The sequence below is a fragment of the Rutilus rutilus genome (assembly GCF_951802725.1).
Source record: "Rutilus rutilus genome assembly, chromosome: 19".
Taxonomy (NCBI): Eukaryota; Metazoa; Chordata; class Actinopteri; order Cypriniformes; family Leuciscidae; genus Rutilus; species Rutilus rutilus.
This window is the reverse complement of record NC_140232.1, coordinates 18368529-18388905: the sequence shown is the minus strand read 5'-3', so window position 1 is coordinate 18388905 and position 20377 is coordinate 18368529. Positions and strand designations below refer to the sequence as shown.

The following is a 20377-nucleotide window of genomic DNA, read 5'->3' as shown; positions in this document are numbered from 1 at the left end:
AAACTCCCCCCTCCTGCATTTCATTTCATCATTGTTTTTCACATAAACAAAATAAATAGTTGGTTTCATCTAGATCTTTGAAGTTTGTTCCCCCCCATTCACTCCTTTTTCATTTCCTTTCTATCAAGAGCGCTTTTCAAACACTTGCCTGCATATCAAATATGCTTTTTATCTAAGCCTTTGTTCAAAACGCGCAGCTACGGACAAAAGACTTTTTCAGTCGCCATGAACAAACTCCATTAATGAATCTGATCTTCCATCAGCACTGTTCTTTCTCTTGCAACCTTGGTTTGAAATGGTTTACAATGTGAAACAATAACTACTGAATTTGAACCATTTGAGCAGATATTTCTGTAACTAGTCTTCACACTTCACTGTCTGTCTACCAATAGTACTATCATCAGGAAGGAAGACTTTTAGCCCACTCAGACTCTTTAATTGTCTTCTGCTACAATTGTGTCGGATGCTATCAGCGCATTAGAGCTTTTATTTGTCCGGTTTTCAGTCTTTATTGTGGCTGCACAGCAATATGAGCAGTTATTAGCAGCCAGTATCCTCTGACAATACGGTTATTGCAGTCCCACTAAAGATAAGCTTATCAGTTCTCTGAACACACCGTAATGGTTAAAGACCTTTTTTCAATGTTTGTGCACCTGGTGATGAAAGCCATCCTGCTAGGAAAATGAATCAGTTGGCTGAGTGCTGAGCAACAGTGTGTATCTTGCATTCTGCCTCTGTTTGACTGGTTAAGATGTTGTTTGTGGTGCCAACTCACTCCAAATAAAGATTGACTCACTGCCATCCCTGTTGTCTGGGGATGAGAAAGGAAAACAGTCATTTGGGTTACAGGTGTCGTGTCTGTCTCATCTGTTTTAAAAGGTTTACTGGAGGAGTCTATTTATATACACTACTGTTCGAAAGTTTGGGGTCATTAAGAAGAAAAAAAGAAGAAAATATGCTTTTATTCGGCAAGGACTCATTAAATTGATCCGAAATGACAGTAAAGACATTTATAATGTTACGAAAGATTTCTATTTCAAATAAATGCTGCTCTTTTAAACACACGACTCTTTCTCACTGTTTCTAATAAAAAAATCATGGAGAGAGAAAAAAAAGCTCTCCAGAAAAATATTAGGCAGCACGATTGTTTTCAAAGAAATGTTTCTTGAGCAGCAAATCAGCGTATTAGAATGATTTCTGAAGGATCATGTGACACGTAAGAAGTAATGATACTGAAAATTCAGCTTTGCTATCACAGCAATAAATTACATTTTGAAAAAAAAAAAAATGAAAAAAAAATATATATATATATATATATATATATATATATATATATATATATATATATATATATATAAAGAAGAAAAAATACTTATTTTAAATTGTAATAATATGTCACAATATTACTGATTTTACTGTATTTTTGATAAAATAAATACAGCATAAGATACTTTTTTCAAAACATTTAACAATTATATGGTAGCATAGTTTGAGAATTGTTGTATATCCTATTTAGGGATGAAACCCACTACTGTTATTTTGATACAGTAAACAGAACAAATAGCAGATGGATGTACATAATTATTTATGCATATTATTTATGACTCCATCACAAAATCATCCTGTATTCTAAAATTGCACTTCAGGATGCGCAGTCATATATTTCGATTGCATTACACTGATTGCATTTTGCACTAGGGCTGTTGATTTAACATGTTTATTTACAATAATTATTAAAACAAAAGTTATAATATATTATAACCCTGTTATGATTGTAATATATATTTTTAATTGTATATATTAACAATATTAATTTGCAATTGGAATTATATTCATTAATATAGAATAAAATAAAATACAGTTGGTACGAGTCAGATTATTGTAATCAGCTACTGCTGTTATATTAATATATTATAACCCTATTATGATTCACATATTTAATTTTGTAAATTGTTTTTATTAAAAATAACTTTCATGCAATTAGAATCATATTGATTAGCATGAATTAAATACAGCTAATAGGAGCAAGCTGCTATTACAGGCAGCATTAACATTATTGATGTTCTTCTATGTCTTTTTAACGCTTTACTTGTCTGCAAAAGTGTCGTTGAATTATATTAATTTAGGGCTTTTCTCAGCAAATATTTATATCAATTATCATTAATTAGTAAACCATGTAGTTAATGTGATTAAAAATCAATTAAGTAGTGGTCAATTGAAGACTATAGTAGTTTAATATAGTGGAAATCTTGTGCAAATGCATTTTGAGAGCATAGTGGTTTTTGCAAGTACATCTCTTTTCCCAGACAGAACCATCCTGTTACCTGCATATGAAAATCATCCTTACAGTCCTTAATAAGCTTATTACGGAGTGCTTGGAGCCAGCTTAAACTCTGTCCCATGTTTTACTTCAAAGAGACTGTCGTTTGGTTCAGTGCACTATATTTTATAGCTTCAGCATTTCCTTTACTTTCTGACAAAGTAGCTGAGGCCATATTTAGCTGCTTGGAAGGGAGACAGTGTTTTATGATCATCCAGTTATAATCTGGCCAAACGCAGCAGCCACGTTGAATTATTTCCTCTCAATTGGCTGGCTGATGAGGCTTGCCAATGGCTCAGCGTTTCGAGAGAAGCGTTCCTGTTGCCTGTCAGAGCCAGGCGCTGGAAATACTGATGCCACTAGAGGAAACAGCCACCTTATTTCCTCTTGTTATAAAACAGACCGCGTCCTAATTAACAGGATATCTGATAGCTGTGTGTCTGTAAAGCTGCCATTTTCCTAATGAATTAAAAAGAACTGATAATTCGCATTAACCAAAGGAAATGCAGATTAAGAAAAATAATAAAGCAGGCGAAATCAGTTCGGCCAGCTGGTTGCCAGGCGACAGAAGCCTGCGCAGCAGATCCGTGGCATATTCCAGTTATCCTGTTATCGCAGGTACAATGAGGCCCAGAGCATTGTGGGATGCGAGGGCAGTTAGTTCAAACAAGGTCATATTTGCTAGTCACATTGGCTGTAAAGGTTCCGATCTGTTCTTTTTCAAATTTTGTTGAAACGACAGGTTGCATGAAATGAGTTTTTCAGGATGGGGCTAATTGGTTATTGATGAAATTCGTCCTCAAAGGTATTATATCTCCTCCTCCCTCTGTCCAATTTCTAAACGCTGATTATCCTTTTGGTTTGTTGCACATAAATTACCAGTGCAAGAGCGACAGCTGGGGTGTTATGAGCGAGATCAGGGATATTGCTAAATGTGAAGCCAGTAGATCGTAGTGTTGATTTTTTTTTTTCAGTCCTATTTCAAACAAATAACCTCCTAGTAGAATATTTGAGTATTTCTTTATGTAAAGATTTTCTGTTATCATTCTGCACATTTACTGGACAGGACCAGGGTGCGAATTACACAATGGCCTACAAATGTATGCATACATATACTGTATGAGGGTCATAGGCGTCGATTTCGGGGGGGATGGTGGGTACGCGTCAGATTTCGTCATGAGTCATTTTGTACCCACCACTTTTTTCAGATAACGTCCATAATTATTAGACTTTGGGTTAGATTTTTTGACAGTTTTCAGTGGTATGAGGAGCAAATGAGAGAGAAATTTGGTGATCGTTGTTTGGGTACATTAAACCACGTAAAGCTTTTCCACGTTAGTATAAAGCCCATGAGAACCGTGTGGAGTCAACCCACAGCCGCTCCACTGAAAATGTGAAGCTGAAACGCTTAGTGTCATATAACATCCATAATAATTTGACTTTAGGTTTGATTTTTTTTGACCGCTTTCAGTGGTTATGAGGAGCAATATGAGAGAGAAATTTGGTAATCATTGTTTAGGCACATTAAACCGCGTCATGTCATATTGTCAACATGGTTTCTGAAGCAGAATAGTGGGTCATATGTCTAATGCTTTTTGAAAACTTAAGGCTTTCTTCTTCATAAAACGAGTCGGACATCATCACATTTTGGTATACATTTTGATTTATTTTCATTAGTAATCTTAGCTACAGGACATCGTATTTCAAAACATGACCTGCGAAAAAGAGAGAATTTTTTTTTTTTAAATGCGTCGTTGTACCCAGCACTTCTGAAAATGCACTTCCGAATGGGTCTCTGTACCCAGCACATTTCAAACCAAACTGCCGCCCATGATGAGGGTGATGGTTTATGGGGAAAAAATATGTGTGTATGTGTGTATATATGTGATATATATATATATATATATATATATATACAGTGCAATGCATAAGTGAATACACCAATGCTAAAGTTGACTAAAAAGAGGAATAAAAAATCATATTTTGGAAATTGAACTTAATGCCTTATTAAAAAAATTAGGAAAAATCCAACCTTTAAGGACACCAATTTTCTTTGTGAATGAATAATGTATCGTAAATAAATAAATGTTCTTCCTTAAAATACAGGGTGCATAAGTGAGTAAACCCCTATGTTAAATTCCCATAGAGGCAGGCAGATTTTTATTTTTAAGTATTTAAAAAAAATTTTTTTTAGGATACTATGCATCCTGATAAAGTTCCCTTGGCCTTTGGAATTAAAATAGCCCCACATCATCACATAGCCTTCACCATACCTAGAGATTGGCATGGGGTACTTTCCATAAGATCATCTCTCAATGCAAATCAAACTAGCTATTTAGGCTAACTGAAATAAAACCATGCCAATCTCTAGGTATGGTGAAGGCTATGTGATGATGTGGGGCTATTTTAATTCCAAAGGCCAATGGAACTTTATCAGGATGCATAGTATCCTAAATTTTTTTTTTTTTAAATACTTAAAAATAAAAATCTGCCTGCCTCTATGGGAATTTAACATAGGGGTGTACTCACTTATGCACCATGTATTTTAAGGAAGAACATTTATTTATTTACGATACATTATTCATTGACAAAGAAAATTGGTGTCCTTAAAGGTTGGATTTTTCCTAATTTTTTAAATTAAGGCATTAAGTTCAATTTCCAAAATATGATTTTTTATTCCTCTTTTTAGTCAACTTTAGCATGGGTGTATTCACTTATGCATAGCACTGTATATATATATATATATATATATATATATATATATATATATATATATATATATATATATATATATATATATATATATATATGTATATATATGTATATATGTATGTACAGATACTGTATGATAATCAATTGTGTTTATATTGTAGATTGCTATGTTAGTTTATTTAAAGGCTGAATTCTGGTTTATCACAGCTCACATATGAAAATGTGCTACATGTCGATAAATAACTTTTTAAAACGTACCTGTATCTTTAGAGGTCCCCTTCTCTTTAGTAGGTGCATATTACCCTTGAGGGCCACTTGAGTGAAGTGGTAATTGTATTTAGCCTCGGGTTGGCGGCCCCTCAAGGTGCATGGTGCTGATAGGCTGGGTTTCCTCTAACATAAAAATACTCATACTGAGCTGAAACATCTGGAGAAGGAATGTTTTTTTTTTTTTTTTTTTTTTTACATTTAGAAAATTACCGTTACAAGACTGTAACTACTACACAAAATGTATCCTCAGTATATTCAAACACACCTTGTTTTGTGTTTATTAGAAAATGTCACATTGTTAGCTTGGTCCTGTTCATGCCTTCACTGGATTTTTGGATTTGTCTCATGCTTGCTTACACAAACCTATTTTTGAAGATTACCGTTTATTCGTGTGCCGTCAGTTGCTTATGCTTGGCACTTGATATGAAGTGAGACGTGTAAAAATAAACGCTTAATCATTTTTAGCTACCTGCCAGATTGAAAGCGATATGTAGCATACACTCACTTCATGTTTCTGATCGAGACACACTAACTGTTTCATAACAGCATGTGCCCATCAGCTTCTGCAGATTTAACCGGCTTTGACAAGGCTCACAGTCCAAAAAAAGAACAAACCTTGGATAAAAAGGTTCCTCTGTATCCCTCAAGGATTTTGTATCCCTTTTTTCCTGCTTTCTATGTGACATCAAGCTTATTTTCATTTCCATTGAAGACCAAACGCTATATAATATAAAGTAAACTAATTCATATTATTAATATTAAAGGGTTAGTTCACCCAAAAATGATTTACTCACCCTCAAGCCATCCTAGGTGTATATGACTTTCTTCTTTCAGCCAAACAAAATCGGAGTTATTTTTAAAAATATTCTGGCTCTTCCAAGCTTTATAATGGGAGTGAATAGTAACAGATTTTGAAGCCCAAAAAAGTGCATCCATCATAAAAGTAATCTATACGGCTCCAGGGGGTTAATAAAGTCCTTTTTTGTAAGAAAAATATCCATAAATATAACTTTATAAACTCTAATCACTAGCTTCCGGTAATGTCTGTCTGCGCGTTCACGAGAGAGTCGAGTTCCAGCGTATGACGTAGGATGTTGGAGTAGCGTAAGCTTATGTGTGAGTAGACGCCTCTAGCGGGCAACAAACTCAAGCTCCTGCGACATTTCTCTTGAAAAATTCTCGTTTTGTTTTGCTCTATCCTCTGCATTTCCGCGTTTATCAATACGTCATGCGTTATTTTTCGGCCGGAACTCGACTCGCGTACAGCTGTTACTGGAAGAAAGTGATTATAGTTTATAACAGTGGTTCTCAAACCTGTCCTGAATGACCCCCAACACCACACGTTTTCTTTGTCTCCCTAATCAAACACACCTGATTCAACTCATCTGCTCATTATCACATGGGTTAATGAGCAGATGAGTTGAATCAGGTGTGTTTGATTAGGGAGACAAAGAAAACGTGTAGTGTTGGGGGTCCTTCAGGACAGTTTTGAGAACCACTGGTTTATAAAGTTATAAATATGGATATTTTTCTTAGAAAATACATCACTTTGCTTCAGAAGGCCTTTATTAACCCCTGGAGCCGTATGGATTACTTTTATGTTGGATGGATGCGTATTTTTCGGCTTCAAAATCTCAGTTACTATTCACTCCCATTAAAAACCTGGAAGTGTTTGGCTGAAAGAAGAAAGTCATATACACCTTGGATGGCTTGAGAGTGAGTAAATTATGGAATCATTTTGGGTGAACTAACCCTTTAACTTAACAAATGTTAACATAATAATATAATATAATATGCAGCAATGCAAAGCACTATTCACCTCTCTTATGGTCACTTTAATGGATCAGTTCACCCCGAAATTTAAATTATTCTTTAAACGAATCATAATTTTAAGTAATAACAGCATACAGATTTGGACTAGAGGTTGAATAAATAATGGCAGATTTAATTTTTTTGGATGTACTGTACCTTTAACCAGTATGGTCTGTTTTGAATCCTACTGTATATGGTAACTGTGTATGTGAAGGGTTAATGAGGCACCGAACTCTCCGAAAATGTTAACTCCTACAGATTTCATTTTGTGCTCTGCATTAAACCCTTAGGCCGTCTGGAAGCCTTGAGCCCTTCAATCACTCTCTGCCCTGCACAGCCCGGGCTAGTGATAAAATGGCAAATGCCACCAGCGGTAACCATGACAACAACACCGCTCAATCTAGGTTCATCGTTTTGCCCTCTCTAATGGTGCCGCATGTAGAGGACACAGTTGTAAAATAGACCAATTTCAGGAAATATGTATTTCCCTTTATGTACGATGCACAAGCATATTGGATCTGACAGCTGCAGTCACGCTGGTCTGTCGGATACTTGGGATGCCTGGCTTTTGTTGTCTGTTTGTGCACATCTGCAGGGCTTAAACGTGCTTTGGGGCGCATCGATTTGGTTCTCGGCAAATTGTTTTCTCCCCTGAGCCCTTATTCTGAGTCTCCGATTTTTATTCAGTATTTTAAGAGCTTATTTTTGCTCCTTAAAGGAGTGCTAAGCCGCTCTCTTAGCTCTCAGCGGCGCTGCCTGTGAAACTGCGTGTGAGGCTTTGTGCTGTTATCACACACAACACCACAACAGGTACAACAGCGAAATTCAACATGGGAGGATGTGGAGGAAAATGTGTTTTTGCAAAATGAGGCATACCTGACGCATTCTGATCACAAAGTTCATCCAAAATCTAAATTAAAATGATTTTCTCTGTTCTATGAAACAAAGAAAGTTTATAAGTTATCTTGTCCTTAATGACAGTGAAAGGTGTTCCCACACCAGGTTTGTTTGTTATTAATAATGGTAAATGCCATTGGTTCAATTGAGAGATCTGAATATGCAAATATGAAAATAGCAAAAATTTCCATTTGATCAAAAGTATGGAGTATTAGAAGCTCCATACTAGACGTGCCAGCTCAAACCCTATTTTGATGTTAAAATCTACTGTCAGGATTTACTAAAGACCCTGTGTATCTTGTAATTGGTTACAAATGCAAAATTTGAATATGCAAATATTAAAATTGCAGAAATGAAATATGAATCACAAGTATGCTATTAGCTCTTGTGTTTCTTGTAACTGGTTACAAGTGCCAAATTTGAATATACAAATATTATAATATGCACAAATGAAATTTGAAATGAAATGCTTTTTGGAGTTTCTGGTGATTGATGACGATTTTGGTGACGATTATAAAAAGAGCAAAGTAAACATTCTGCTAGACATCTCCTTTTGAGGAATAAATCCTGACTTATATGCAAAACTGTCCCTTCAGCCAGTTTTATAAACTTCTTGACTTCAAGATTAGTGATTTTTGGAAAGTTTGTGAAAGTTTAAGTCTCGAGTAGCTGTCAGCACAATTCCCCTTGCTCATATCCTCTAGTCTCCCAAGAGAGATAGGTTTACAATTTCCCATTTGCAGGGCAAACCCTCCTCAATCAGGCTGCTTATGTGTGACAGGTTTATTGTTCCCTGAAGGGTCCTTAAAGCTGCCCATATCAATCCTGTGTGGAAAAGCAACTGAAAAGGCAATATCTATATATCTGAATTCAGAATAAAAGCTTTTTCTTACGTCTGACACAATGGAAGGCATTTTCAAAAATTTCAAGGGCAGTTTGACCTCCAGTGTATGGTATGTTTGTCAGCTGTAATGGATGGCAGACAGAGAGCTGATGATAGATGATGATACAGAGCAGTGAAGAAATGTCTGACACTGAACTGTCATCTGGCCCGGTGTCCATTACCAGACTTATTTCATCAATTTTCTTGAAACAGTATGTGTATTTTGAGTGTTCTTTGTTGGATGTGTGAACCTGCGCTATCGTTCAAAAGTTTTGGGTCTGGATTTTTTTTTAATGTTTTTGAAACTACTCTTATGCTTACCAAGGCTGCATTTATTTGATCCAAAAAACAGTAATATTTAGAATTATTATTACAATTTAAGTTTTCTAATATATTTTAAAATATAATTTATTCCTGTGATGGCAAAGCTGATTTTTTTAGCATCATTACTTCAGTCTTCGGTGTCACATGATCCTTCAGAAATCATTCTAATATGCTGATTTGCTGATTTATTTTTATCAATGTTGAAAACAGTTGCCCTGCTTAATAATTTTGTGGAAACTGAGATACAATAGATACAGTGATAAATAGAAAGTTAAAACCACTCGAACAGCTTTTTTTTTTATTAAAATCTTTTTTGCCCTACATCCTGTCAACATGCTAAAACTGTCTCTGAGAGGTTGCAGCACCCCCTTTAGCCATTGCACAAAAGATTGAAAGGTACTTGAAAATCTCGATAAACTTATCTACCCCACTAAACAACTAGACAGTTGTGAGATGGCTAGTCAACAGTTCTGTCAATTTGTATTACAAAGAAACATGAGATCTTAATCTCATTGTCACCTTCAGCTGGTCTATGTTCTGTCTTCAGGTAGAGGAGATTGTAGATGTGGGCACGTTTGCAGCAGAGGACATCCACATCCCCAGCGTCTACGTCCACAGGATCGTCAAGGGAGATCTCTACGAGAAACGGATCGAGGTGAGGTGGCGTGACTTGTCTGACTCGTTTCTATCAGTTTTCCTTTATCCATCTATCCTCTGTCATCTTTTTGCCGTCCCTCTGTCTGACATTTTGCAGAGGCGTACAGTTAAGAAAGGCCAGGCTGAAAATCCCAAACCCAAAAAAGACTCTGATATTGTGAGAGAGAGGATTATTCGCAGAGCTGCGCTGGAGTTTGAGGACGGGATGTACGGTATGTACAGTGTTTCCGACCATGTCACCTAAATTTTTTGTTTTAATCTCACTGGACCATTGTTTTATCCTTTAAAGAGATGGTTCACCCAAAGATGAAAATTCTGTCATCATTTACTCACCCTCACGTTGATCAAAACCTGTATAGAGGTATATACCTGTATATTTTTTCCATAAATTTTTCCTATAGGGATTTTTAAAAAGTTTTCATTAAAGAGTTATAAGCCGTGAACCCAATTCACGGATTTTGTAATCACAACACTACAAACTTTGATTTGAAGCAAAAAAGATTTTGAAAATCAGACAAAAAGACAGAAGTACAAGACTGTGTACTTAACGGTTTTAGTGAGGGAAAGAAAACTACAATTCAATGAAGAATTGAGTGGTGCAGGTATGACGTCACTTTGTAGGCCAACTGGCAGTCAGCATCACGCTGGTTTCCTCGACAAAAACCCAATAGGATTTTCCATAGGTTTTTGAATTTTCTCGCAAAAAACAAGCTCTGTGATCAACAAAAGTTTCTGATACTAATTTGTCCATCAAGATAATTATCACAGGTGAACACAACTTTTATGAATTTACAGTACACCTGGAAATTATTCACAGAACTTTACTTTTTCCACATTTTGTTATGTTACAGCCTTCTTCCAAAATGAATTAATTTCATTATTTTCCTCAAAATTCTACAAACAATACCCCATAATGACACCGTGAAAGAAGTTTGTTTGAAATTTGAAACATAAGTATTTACAGCCTTTGCTCAATACTTTGTTGAAGCACCTTCGGCACCAATTACAGCCTCAGATCTTTTTGAGTATGATGCACCAAGCTTGGCACACCTATTTTTGGCCAGTTTCTCCCATTCTCCTTTGCAGAACCTCTCAAGCTCCATCCGGTTGGATGGTGAGTGTCGGTGCAAAGCCATTTTCAGATCTCTCCAGAGATGATCAATCGGGTTCAAGTCTGGGCTCTGAGTTGTCCCGTAGCCACTCCTTTGTTATCTTGGCTGTGATCCTGTCTATCCAGGGTCGTTGTCCTGTTGGAAGTTGAACTGTCGCCCCAGTCTGAGGTCCAGAGCGCTCTGGAGCAGGTTTTCATCTAGGACATCTCTGTACATTGCTGCATTCATCTTTCCCTCGATCCTGACTAGTCTCCCAGTTCTTGCCGCTGATAAACATCCCCACAGCATGATGCTGCCACCATACTGATTCACTGTAGGGATGGTATTGGCCAGGTCATGAGTGGTGCCTGGTTTCCTCCAGACATGACGCTCTCCATTCAGGCCAAAGAGTTCAATCTTTGTTTCTCATGGTCTGAGAGTCCTTCAGGCGCCTTTTGGCAAACTCCAGAGGGGCTGTCATGTGCCTTTTACTGAGGATTGGCTTCCGTCTGGCCACTCTTCCATATGGGCCTGATTGGTGGAGTGCTGCAGAGATGGTTTTTCTTCTGGAAGGTTCTCCTCTCTCCACAGAGAAACACTATAGCTCTGTCAGAGAGACCATCGGGTTCTTGGTCACCTCCCTGACTAAGGCCCTTCTCCCCCGATCGCTCGGTTTGGCCGGGCGGCCAGCTTTAGGAAGAGTCCTGGTGGTTCCAAACTTCTTCCATTTATGGATGATGGAGGCCACTCTGCTCATTGGGACCTTCAATGCTGCAGAAATTTTTCTGTACCCTTCCCTAGATCTGTGCCTCGATACAAGTCTGTCTCGCAGGTCTACAGACAATTCTTTGGACTTCATGGCATGATTCGTGCTCTGTCATGCACTGTTAACTGTGGGACCTTATATAGACAGGTGTGTGCCTTTCCAAATCATGTCCAATCAACTGGATTTACCACAAGTGGACTCCAATCAAGTTGTAGAAACATCACAATCAGTGATGATCAGTGGAAACAGGATGCACCTGAGCTCAATTTTGTGTGTCATGGCAAAGGCTTTGAATACTTATGTACATGTGTTTTTTTGTGTGTTTTTTTTATACATTTTCAAAGTTTTCAAACAAACTTCTTTCACGTTGTCATTGTGAGGTATTGTTTGTAGAATTTTGAGGAAAATAATTAATTTAATCCGTTTTGGAATAAGGCTGTAACATAAAATCTGGAAAAAGTGAAGCCCTGTGAATACTTTCCGGATGCACTGTAGAAGCCTAAATGCAGTCGCCAGGAGTAAAAAGCTAAAGGTAGACTATAAACGTCGGCACCACTTCAACGTCACCATCACTAAACTTCCAACTACTCTTTTTAGCTTTTATCTAAAAACATTTTCCCAGAACGTTTGAGTTAGAATAGTTTGTAAGAGCACAATTATAAGCATAATGATGCTGTAAAAGCGGACTGAGCTTATCTTTTCGCCGTGATGATGTTTAATCTCCTCGATAGCCTCTGTAGTCCCACTTAGCCACTTGCTAGCAACTGCCTTTTCAAGACACGTAACAGCTTAAAAAAAAAAGAAAAAAAACCCCCATTGATTTCAGGGCGATGGAACCGTAGGTACTAAAATGCTATAACTTGTTGCTACGTCATGCTACGTCATTCCTGCTCCACTCTATTTTCAACAGCATAATGAAATAAAAATTGCTGGAGAAATAGAAAACTACTTTTTTTACTTTTTCTTTTTGTGCAAAATATGCACATATATATTTTATATATATTTTATTTTGTATATATTATATTTTATTTTATATACATATACACATATATATATGTATATGTGTGCATATTTTGCACAAAAAGAAAAAGTAAAAAAAGTAGTTTTATATTTCTCCAGCAATTTTTATTTCATTATGCTGTTGAAAATAGAGTGGAGCAGGAATGACGTAGCATGACGTAGCAACAAGTTATAGCATTTTAGTACCTACGGTTCCATCGCCCTGAAATCAATGGGTTTTTTTTTTCTTTTTTTTTTAATATACAATATATAATACACATATATAATACACATACATGCATACACACACACACACACACACACACACACACACACACACACTGTACTGTAGGGTAATGTAGTGTTTCACCAGAAATTCAGCTGTTAAACGATTATTTTAAAAATAAACTGAAATAATGCGAGCTGACGTCTTCTTTAAAGGTTTATAAGGTATCGTTTAAAATCAGTTTCCCTTTGGAGAAAATGAAAGGAGTTTTTACCTGACTGTTGCACTATATTACTTTAAAAAAAAAAAAAAAAAAAAGGAAATTTGAAGAATTTTACTGGCCTCTATTTGCCATGCAATTAGAATGAATGAGGACTGAAGCTTTCAAAGTACCATAAAACCGATTCACACATCTTGTGTGCTATATTTCAAGTCTTTTGGAGCCATATGGTAGCTTTGTGTGAAAAACATACTGAAATTGGGTGAGCTTTTCCTTTAATTTTAACAGATTATTGGAAGCAACAATGGTTTTATTGTTTACTAAAATGACATTTCCTGTGTTTCTCTCATGATAATCTTTTAATGCAGTTTGATAACCTTTTTAGCTAACCTGGGCATTGGGATCCCCATGCTGGCAAGTAATTTCATTAAACCAGATATTACCGTCCACCTGCAGAGTGAAAATGGCATTCTGGGGCTGGTAAGCTCTTCTTTAACAGATTTGTTTTGAATTTGCTAAATGCAGTTAGAAACATTATTGAAAAACCATGTTATGATTTGAATTATTATGTTAATTAGAGAAAAACACTCACTTAATGAGAGAGTTGCTTAAATCTAGTTGTTTTTAAGTGTACACTTTAATTGCATCTGTAGTTTATATGAGAAAAATATTAATGGCAAATATTACCATTATCCGATATACTGTTGTGCTATCATATATAAAATAGAAAATAATGAGTGTAGACATAAAACCATTTGATCTGTGTAAATGTCTTTTGTCTACATGAAGCAAGATTTAAATTCTGGTCTCCATTTAACTATAAACGTTGTTGTTGTTGTTGTTGTTTGTTGTATATTTCTTTTTTAATATGAGCCAAGTGATTTTTGCACTCATCATAAAAGCATTAATGCGTACTTATTTTTAAAAAATATAATTCAGGGCCCCTACCCAACAGTGGAAGAGGTTGATGCAGATCTTATCAATGCTGGTAATAATTATCCCTCACTTTCATTTTTGTAGACAGTTATACAGCATTAGCATTGCATAAATTGCCTTTTAATGATCTAATTTGTCCATTTGGAACACTTAATGAAAGCTCTTTCCATTTCATCCTTATCGTTTCAGGTAAAGAAACTGTCACAGTTCTTCCTGGAGCAGCCTATTTCTCTAGCGACGAATCCTTTGCCATGATCAGAGGGTAAGGACAAATCACATTTTAGTCTTCAATCATATATAAGGGCTTTTTTTTTTAAGCGTAACCATTTCCACAAAACATTTTTCACAAGTTGACTTTATTTTCAGTTGGTTGGTCCTCCAGACAGGCTGAGTACTTTGACCCAGATGATAAAACTTTTAAAGAAACCAGCTGTGGGTGGAAGAGCTCACTTAGACATTCCGATAAGAAATGTGACTTTCTGTGTTGAATGAAGTGGCGTGACTGTTTTGGGGCGTAAGGGCTTGATTTGCAGCTGGTAAAGGGTTGTTTTCTGAGTGTTAATCGTGAATGTGTGGAATGGAGCGGAGGCAGAATATGCAATGAGTCGGCCGTGAAGCTGACTGCGCCTTTGGGCATGTTGGCTGACATTTTCAGCTCTGTCAAAACAGGTGGCTACTTTAATTGGATGCTTCTTGTACTGCTCAGTAGGGTGAGACGGCCGGAAATAAGGTGCTTTGTCTCTCTCGGTGCCGTTCTGGCCTTCACGGAGAAACCTGCGGTGCTGTCAATAAAGCAATTGACTCTTGCTGGTCTTAAGTGCGGGAGTGTGTAATTCTGCATCCTGTGTATGTGAATATCAATTTCCTGACGACACCAAGTGTTCATGTGTGTACTGATTAACACAAAGAGTCTGAGACCACTGAGAAAATACTTCTCTTTTTGTCTAATTTAATTAAAAATAATATAAAAGTTTATTTATTTATTATTAAAATGAATAATTTAAAAACAATGATATTGGCAGCATAACAACTTAATTTTTTTATTTATTTCAGGATGAGTTAAAGGGGTGGTTGATTATGATTTCACTTTTCTAACTTTAGTTAGTGTGTAATGTTGCTGTTTGAGCATAAACAACATCTGCAAAGTTACAATGCTCAAAGTTCAAAGCAAAGGGAGATATTTGCTTTTAAAGAAATTGCTTTTTAAGGACTACAACAAACATCACCAGTTTGGTGAAACCAGAAGTTTAAAACGTTAAACTTCCATAGATTATAGATTCAGGGCCCACAACTTAAACGATTTCAAGTATTTAGTTGTTTATTTGTACATAATTTGGGCTTCCAGCTCATAAAACCCACGAAAACAGGATTTCAAAAAATTTGAATATTACATGAAATCACACAGTAATTACACAGTGATACCATGGTCATTGAACCAGGTTTTGGTTATTTTGGCAGTGTGGGCAGGTGCAAATCCTGCTGGAAAATGAAGTCAGCATCTCCATAAAGCTTGTCTGCTGAAGGAAGCATGAAGTGCTCTGAAAATGTCCTGGTAGACGGCTGCGTTGAGTGGACAGCACAGTGGACCAACACCAGCCGATGACATGGCTCCCCAAGCCAACACAGACTGTGGAAACTTCACACTGGACTTCAAGCATCTTGGATTGTGCGCCTCTCTATTCTTCCTCCAGACTCTGGGACCTTGGTTTCCAAATGAGATGCAAAATTTGCTCTCATCAGAAAAGAGGACTTTGGTCCACTGTGCTTTATTAAATCAATGCAGCCGAGCCGTCTACCAGGACATTTTCAGAGCACTTCATGCTGACTTCATTTTCCAGCAGGATTTGCACCTGCCCACACTGCCAAAAGAACCAAAACCTGGTTCAATGACCATGGTATCACTGTGTAATTACTGTGTGATTTCATGTAATATTCAAATTTTTTGAAATCCTGTTTTCGTGGGTTTTATGAGCTGGAAGCCCAAATTATGTACAAATAAACAACTAAATACTTGAAACCGTTTAAGTTGTGGGCCCTGAATCTATAATCTATGGAAGTTTAACGTTTTGAATGAAATTATGGAAATAAATGACCTTTTCCATGATATTCAAATTTTTTGGAAAGGGTCTGTATGTGTGTGTATGTATATGTATATGTATATATGCATGTTTGTTTGTTTGTTTGTTTGTTTATTCCAGCTATCTGTTTTAGTGTCACAAATTTAAATTTATCTTTAATAATGCTGTTATTTGCATAACTGTATGTTAAGCATTAGTCCCATGTCGTTTAGAAAACTCCCCGTTGATGTTTTATGAGCCTTATCGATTTTTCCACAGGCAGCTAACGCCGCCCTCCCACAAGCCTCAGAATTATTTCTGTGTTCGCCGTCTGTGAATCCAGCAGCGGTCGTATATTTAGGCCTTAATTGTCTGGTGCAATAGGGAGCACAGTGAATGGTCATGGGGTCTTTGCTGTACCCGGCACAAGGGGAGTCATGACAGCACATACATTAAGAATAGAGCACTTCCACCCACTTACAGTCTGTCTGTAGATTCATGAATAAGGCCATCACAATCCAGTGGTTTAGTGGTGCACTATTTCAAGCCAATAGGCTTGACTTTTCGACACACAGGTCCTTACTACTCAAATGATTTAATCTAGTCTTTTAGGAAGTGTTGAGGTTTTTTTTTTTTGTGGGATGGCCTTTTGAAATTGACAATTTTGCCTAAATCAAATGTGTATTGAGCATGAATTACTAGTTATAAAGGAAGTACTGAAGTTCACCCTAACATAAGCTGGTGAACTATTAATTTCAATTGTTTGTCAGCAATGACCTAAGTAATAATCTTGCATTTGTCCATGACCGAACGACATGATCTCATAACCAAAACAGTGGCTGGAAACAGGATGTCCCGGTTCTCAGTGTTTTATTGCAGACTTTACAGCTTTGAAACCAAATTATGTTGTTCCACATTCAAAACAATATCATTTTATAATTCTATTATTTTAATTAGTGAGACCAAACAGATTAGTTTAAGTGCCTAACTCTGCATCTGTCTAAATATTTAGGACCTGAGCACCGATGGTGTGAGAACCCTATTGGAATTGCTCCGTTTATTAGCCACGATACTCCTGAGTAAAGGTGCAGTCACGTTTGCTGTTGTTTGTGAGTTTTCTTGCGAGAAATAGCGTCATTTCAATAGGAATCCGCGCAATGTGGAATTTTGCGTGTGGGCAAAGATTTCCCCACTCAGATTTCGCGAAAGGTTCAGTTGGTCGCTTGATTTTGCCGCGTTGACCAATAGAAAGCTGCTTCGTTTGACATTCTGTGCAGTGCTTCACATTGCTACTCTATTGACAATAGACAATGGGCCTTTTTTGCCAGTGAAATTTTGCCGAAATGTGACCCCACATTAATTTTGGCATTGATGTCTTTTTTTGTTTCCTCTAGGGGTCATATCAACTTGACCATGTTAGGAGCCATGCAGGTATCCAAATATGGAGATTTGGCCAACTGGATGATTCCGGCAAGTTCACAATTTCATTCACTTATTGGTACAATATGTCAGACTGACCAGGCAGAGTGAAGCTGAAATGTTACTTGCTTCAGTCCAGCCTTTCAGTTTTGGCTACTGCATGTTGTTTTGTAAGTACAATATGTTTGTAATTACATTTTCTTGTGTCCTTCTCAAGTATTTTATAATAGAGACTTGTGTAAAAGGTAAAGGCTCATTCATAGTTTCATCACACATACATTCATTGCTGAATCAAACCAAACTTCAAGACTGTCATAGAACAGCTCCAATTCTTTCCCTTCTTTCCATCTGCATCTATTTTCCAGCCTCCTGCTGAAATTATCTCGAGAGCTTTCCTTTTGTTTTATGGAAATCAATGAGCAGCTAATGACAGAACTCACAGCATGAAATCAGAAGTGATTTATGCAAAAGATAATGTTCTCTGAGGAGCATAAATACAGATTTATGGTCTCATTTTACAGCTTTTATCTCATCCTTTCAAGCAGAAAAAAAAAGTTTTCACTGAGGTAGCACTTGTACAAACCCATGAAGAGTTTAATTTATACTGTAACATTTGGGATAACAATTGCATAACAATTTTGGTCAGAATATTAGCTAGAACAAGATGCTTAACTTTTTTTTTACTTAAGGATCCAGATTTTACATTTAGATTTTACCCAACAAGGTACTGTTTCAAAAAATGTAATAAAGTAACTATATTTGTAAATGTATTATTATTATTATTACTATTACTATTATTATACTTTATTTAATATAATGTGTTTTCCTATAATGTGTATATAATATAAAAAATACAAACACACACACACATACATACATACATACATACATACATACATACAATAAATGCAGCCTTGTTGAGCATAAATGTGTGTATATATATAGTGTGTGTGTATATTTGTGTATTTATTTAGGCTCTTTTTGGGACACAATCCACCAGTTGAGAACTACTTCTTTGACCACTAAAAAAAACACAATAAATAAAGCAAACTAGTAAACCTCAACAATTAAATTGCACAGTATACAGTGTGTGCTAACATAAGCTTCAGGTAATCAGACTCACTGCATGTCAAAGCAGTTTCCTTCCCATTATTAGTTTACTTGCGTTCACATTGTTCAGTACTACTCCTTACAGTCAGCCAAGTATTGTCTGCATGTCTGTTAGCCTGCTATATTGGCCTGAATCCAAAGTCATTGCTTCCCTTTAGGTTATTAAAAGGGTTTCCAAGGCTTAATGAGAGTCAATGTTGGCTGTGGTTTTTTGGAGCCATTCTTCAGCTGGCTGTCGCCTGTGGCGCCTGGTCCTGCTCTCAGTTGAGGGGCTGTCGATACACAGCTGCCCTGCATACAGCCATCTCTGCAGGGTTATTTATAGTTCTCCAGGGCCCTTGCCCTGTCACTGACTGATGCCTCCCAGCCTCCCGGCCCTCTGCGCGTCTCGCTTATCGAGTTTGCTTGAAGGTTATTTCTCGCAAACTGGCACACATGGACCATGAGCTGCACTCTGCTTTCAGTGTTGTTTTCCCCCTCCCTGTCTCTTTTTTGTGTCCCTTGCTTTTTTTAAGTCTCCTCACTTGCACTTTGATAAGGCCAAAATGTGAAACATACACTGATATAAAGGGATTACACTCATGAAACATGTGCTAGTTAATGTGTCTGAGATGGCGAAGATATGGATTTGTGAGCTGATAACATTTAAATTAAAGCATTTTTCAGAGGCGTTTATCCAAAGTGACAGCGACAGAGCATTCAGAGTATACAATTTATCACTTGTAATCAAATTACTCAAAGTGTAATCAAACACCTGACCTTGGTGTTGCTAGTACCTTGCTGTACCAATCAAGCTACAGTCCCCCTATAATAGAGCTTCAACGAGTTCCATCCATCCATCCATCCATCCATCCATCCATCCATCCATCCATCCATCCATCCATCCATCCATCCATCCATCCATCCATCCATCCATCCATCCATCCATCCATCCATCCATCCATCCATCCATCCATCCATCCATCCATCCATCCATCCATCCATCCATCCATCCATCCATCCATCCATCCATCCATCCATCCATCCATCCATCCATCCATCCATCCATCCATCCATCCATCCATCCATCCATCCATCCATCCATCCATCCATCCATCCATCCATCCATCCATCCATCCATCCATCCATCCATCCATCCATCCATCCATCCATCCTCAGGTTAGTAGCTATCTGTGGGGACATCAGGATACATTATCAAAGATAAATTGATTTGCATGCAGTGCCACAGAGTGTGCTGTTCTAAGCTGTCTTTAGCCTTTAAACTCTTAATGAATCAGACAAGCCTGGCAGACTAATCACAATAATCCCTCCAATTACTGTGGGCTCCCCGGCCACCTCTCAAGACTAAAAGGACAACAGACTGTAATGTAGCCAGAGGGCCTGGAGCTGGAAGACTCATATTATCAAGAGAGGAACGGGGACATTACTCAACCCCTCCTCTTCCATCTGCTCATCGACTGATAGCAGCTCTCCTTCTCCTCAGCATCCCAAAAATGAACAATTTCGACAGGGGGCCAGTACCAGTAAAAGAAGAAGAGTTGTGGCAGGGTGTGGCAGATTGAGCTATTATTTTGGGGAGATTTTTGTGGGTCAGCTGTTATTATTAATAGTCACTTTTCAGTAGTCAGCAAATCCTCGGTAAGCACCACAGGTGTTATGTTGGCGACAGGTATGAAGG

The 20377-nt window shown here is 37.2% G+C and overlaps 1 protein-coding gene across 1 annotated transcript in view; it reads left to right on the top strand.

Moving 5' to 3' along the window:
* Positions 1-20377, top strand: part of oxct1a (3-oxoacid CoA transferase 1a) — a 59792-nt gene that overhangs the window by 12456 nt on the left and 26959 nt on the right. The window contains exons 8-13 of the mRNA XM_084390376.1: positions 9770-9873; positions 9973-10087; positions 13563-13657; positions 14117-14165; positions 14303-14375; positions 17565-17640. Coding sequence (XP_084246502.1) covers positions 9770-9873; positions 9973-10087; positions 13563-13657; positions 14117-14165; positions 14303-14375; positions 17565-17640 — 512 coding nt within the window. The remainder of the gene's footprint in view (positions 1-9769; positions 9874-9972; positions 10088-13562; positions 13658-14116; positions 14166-14302; positions 14376-17564; positions 17641-20377) is intronic.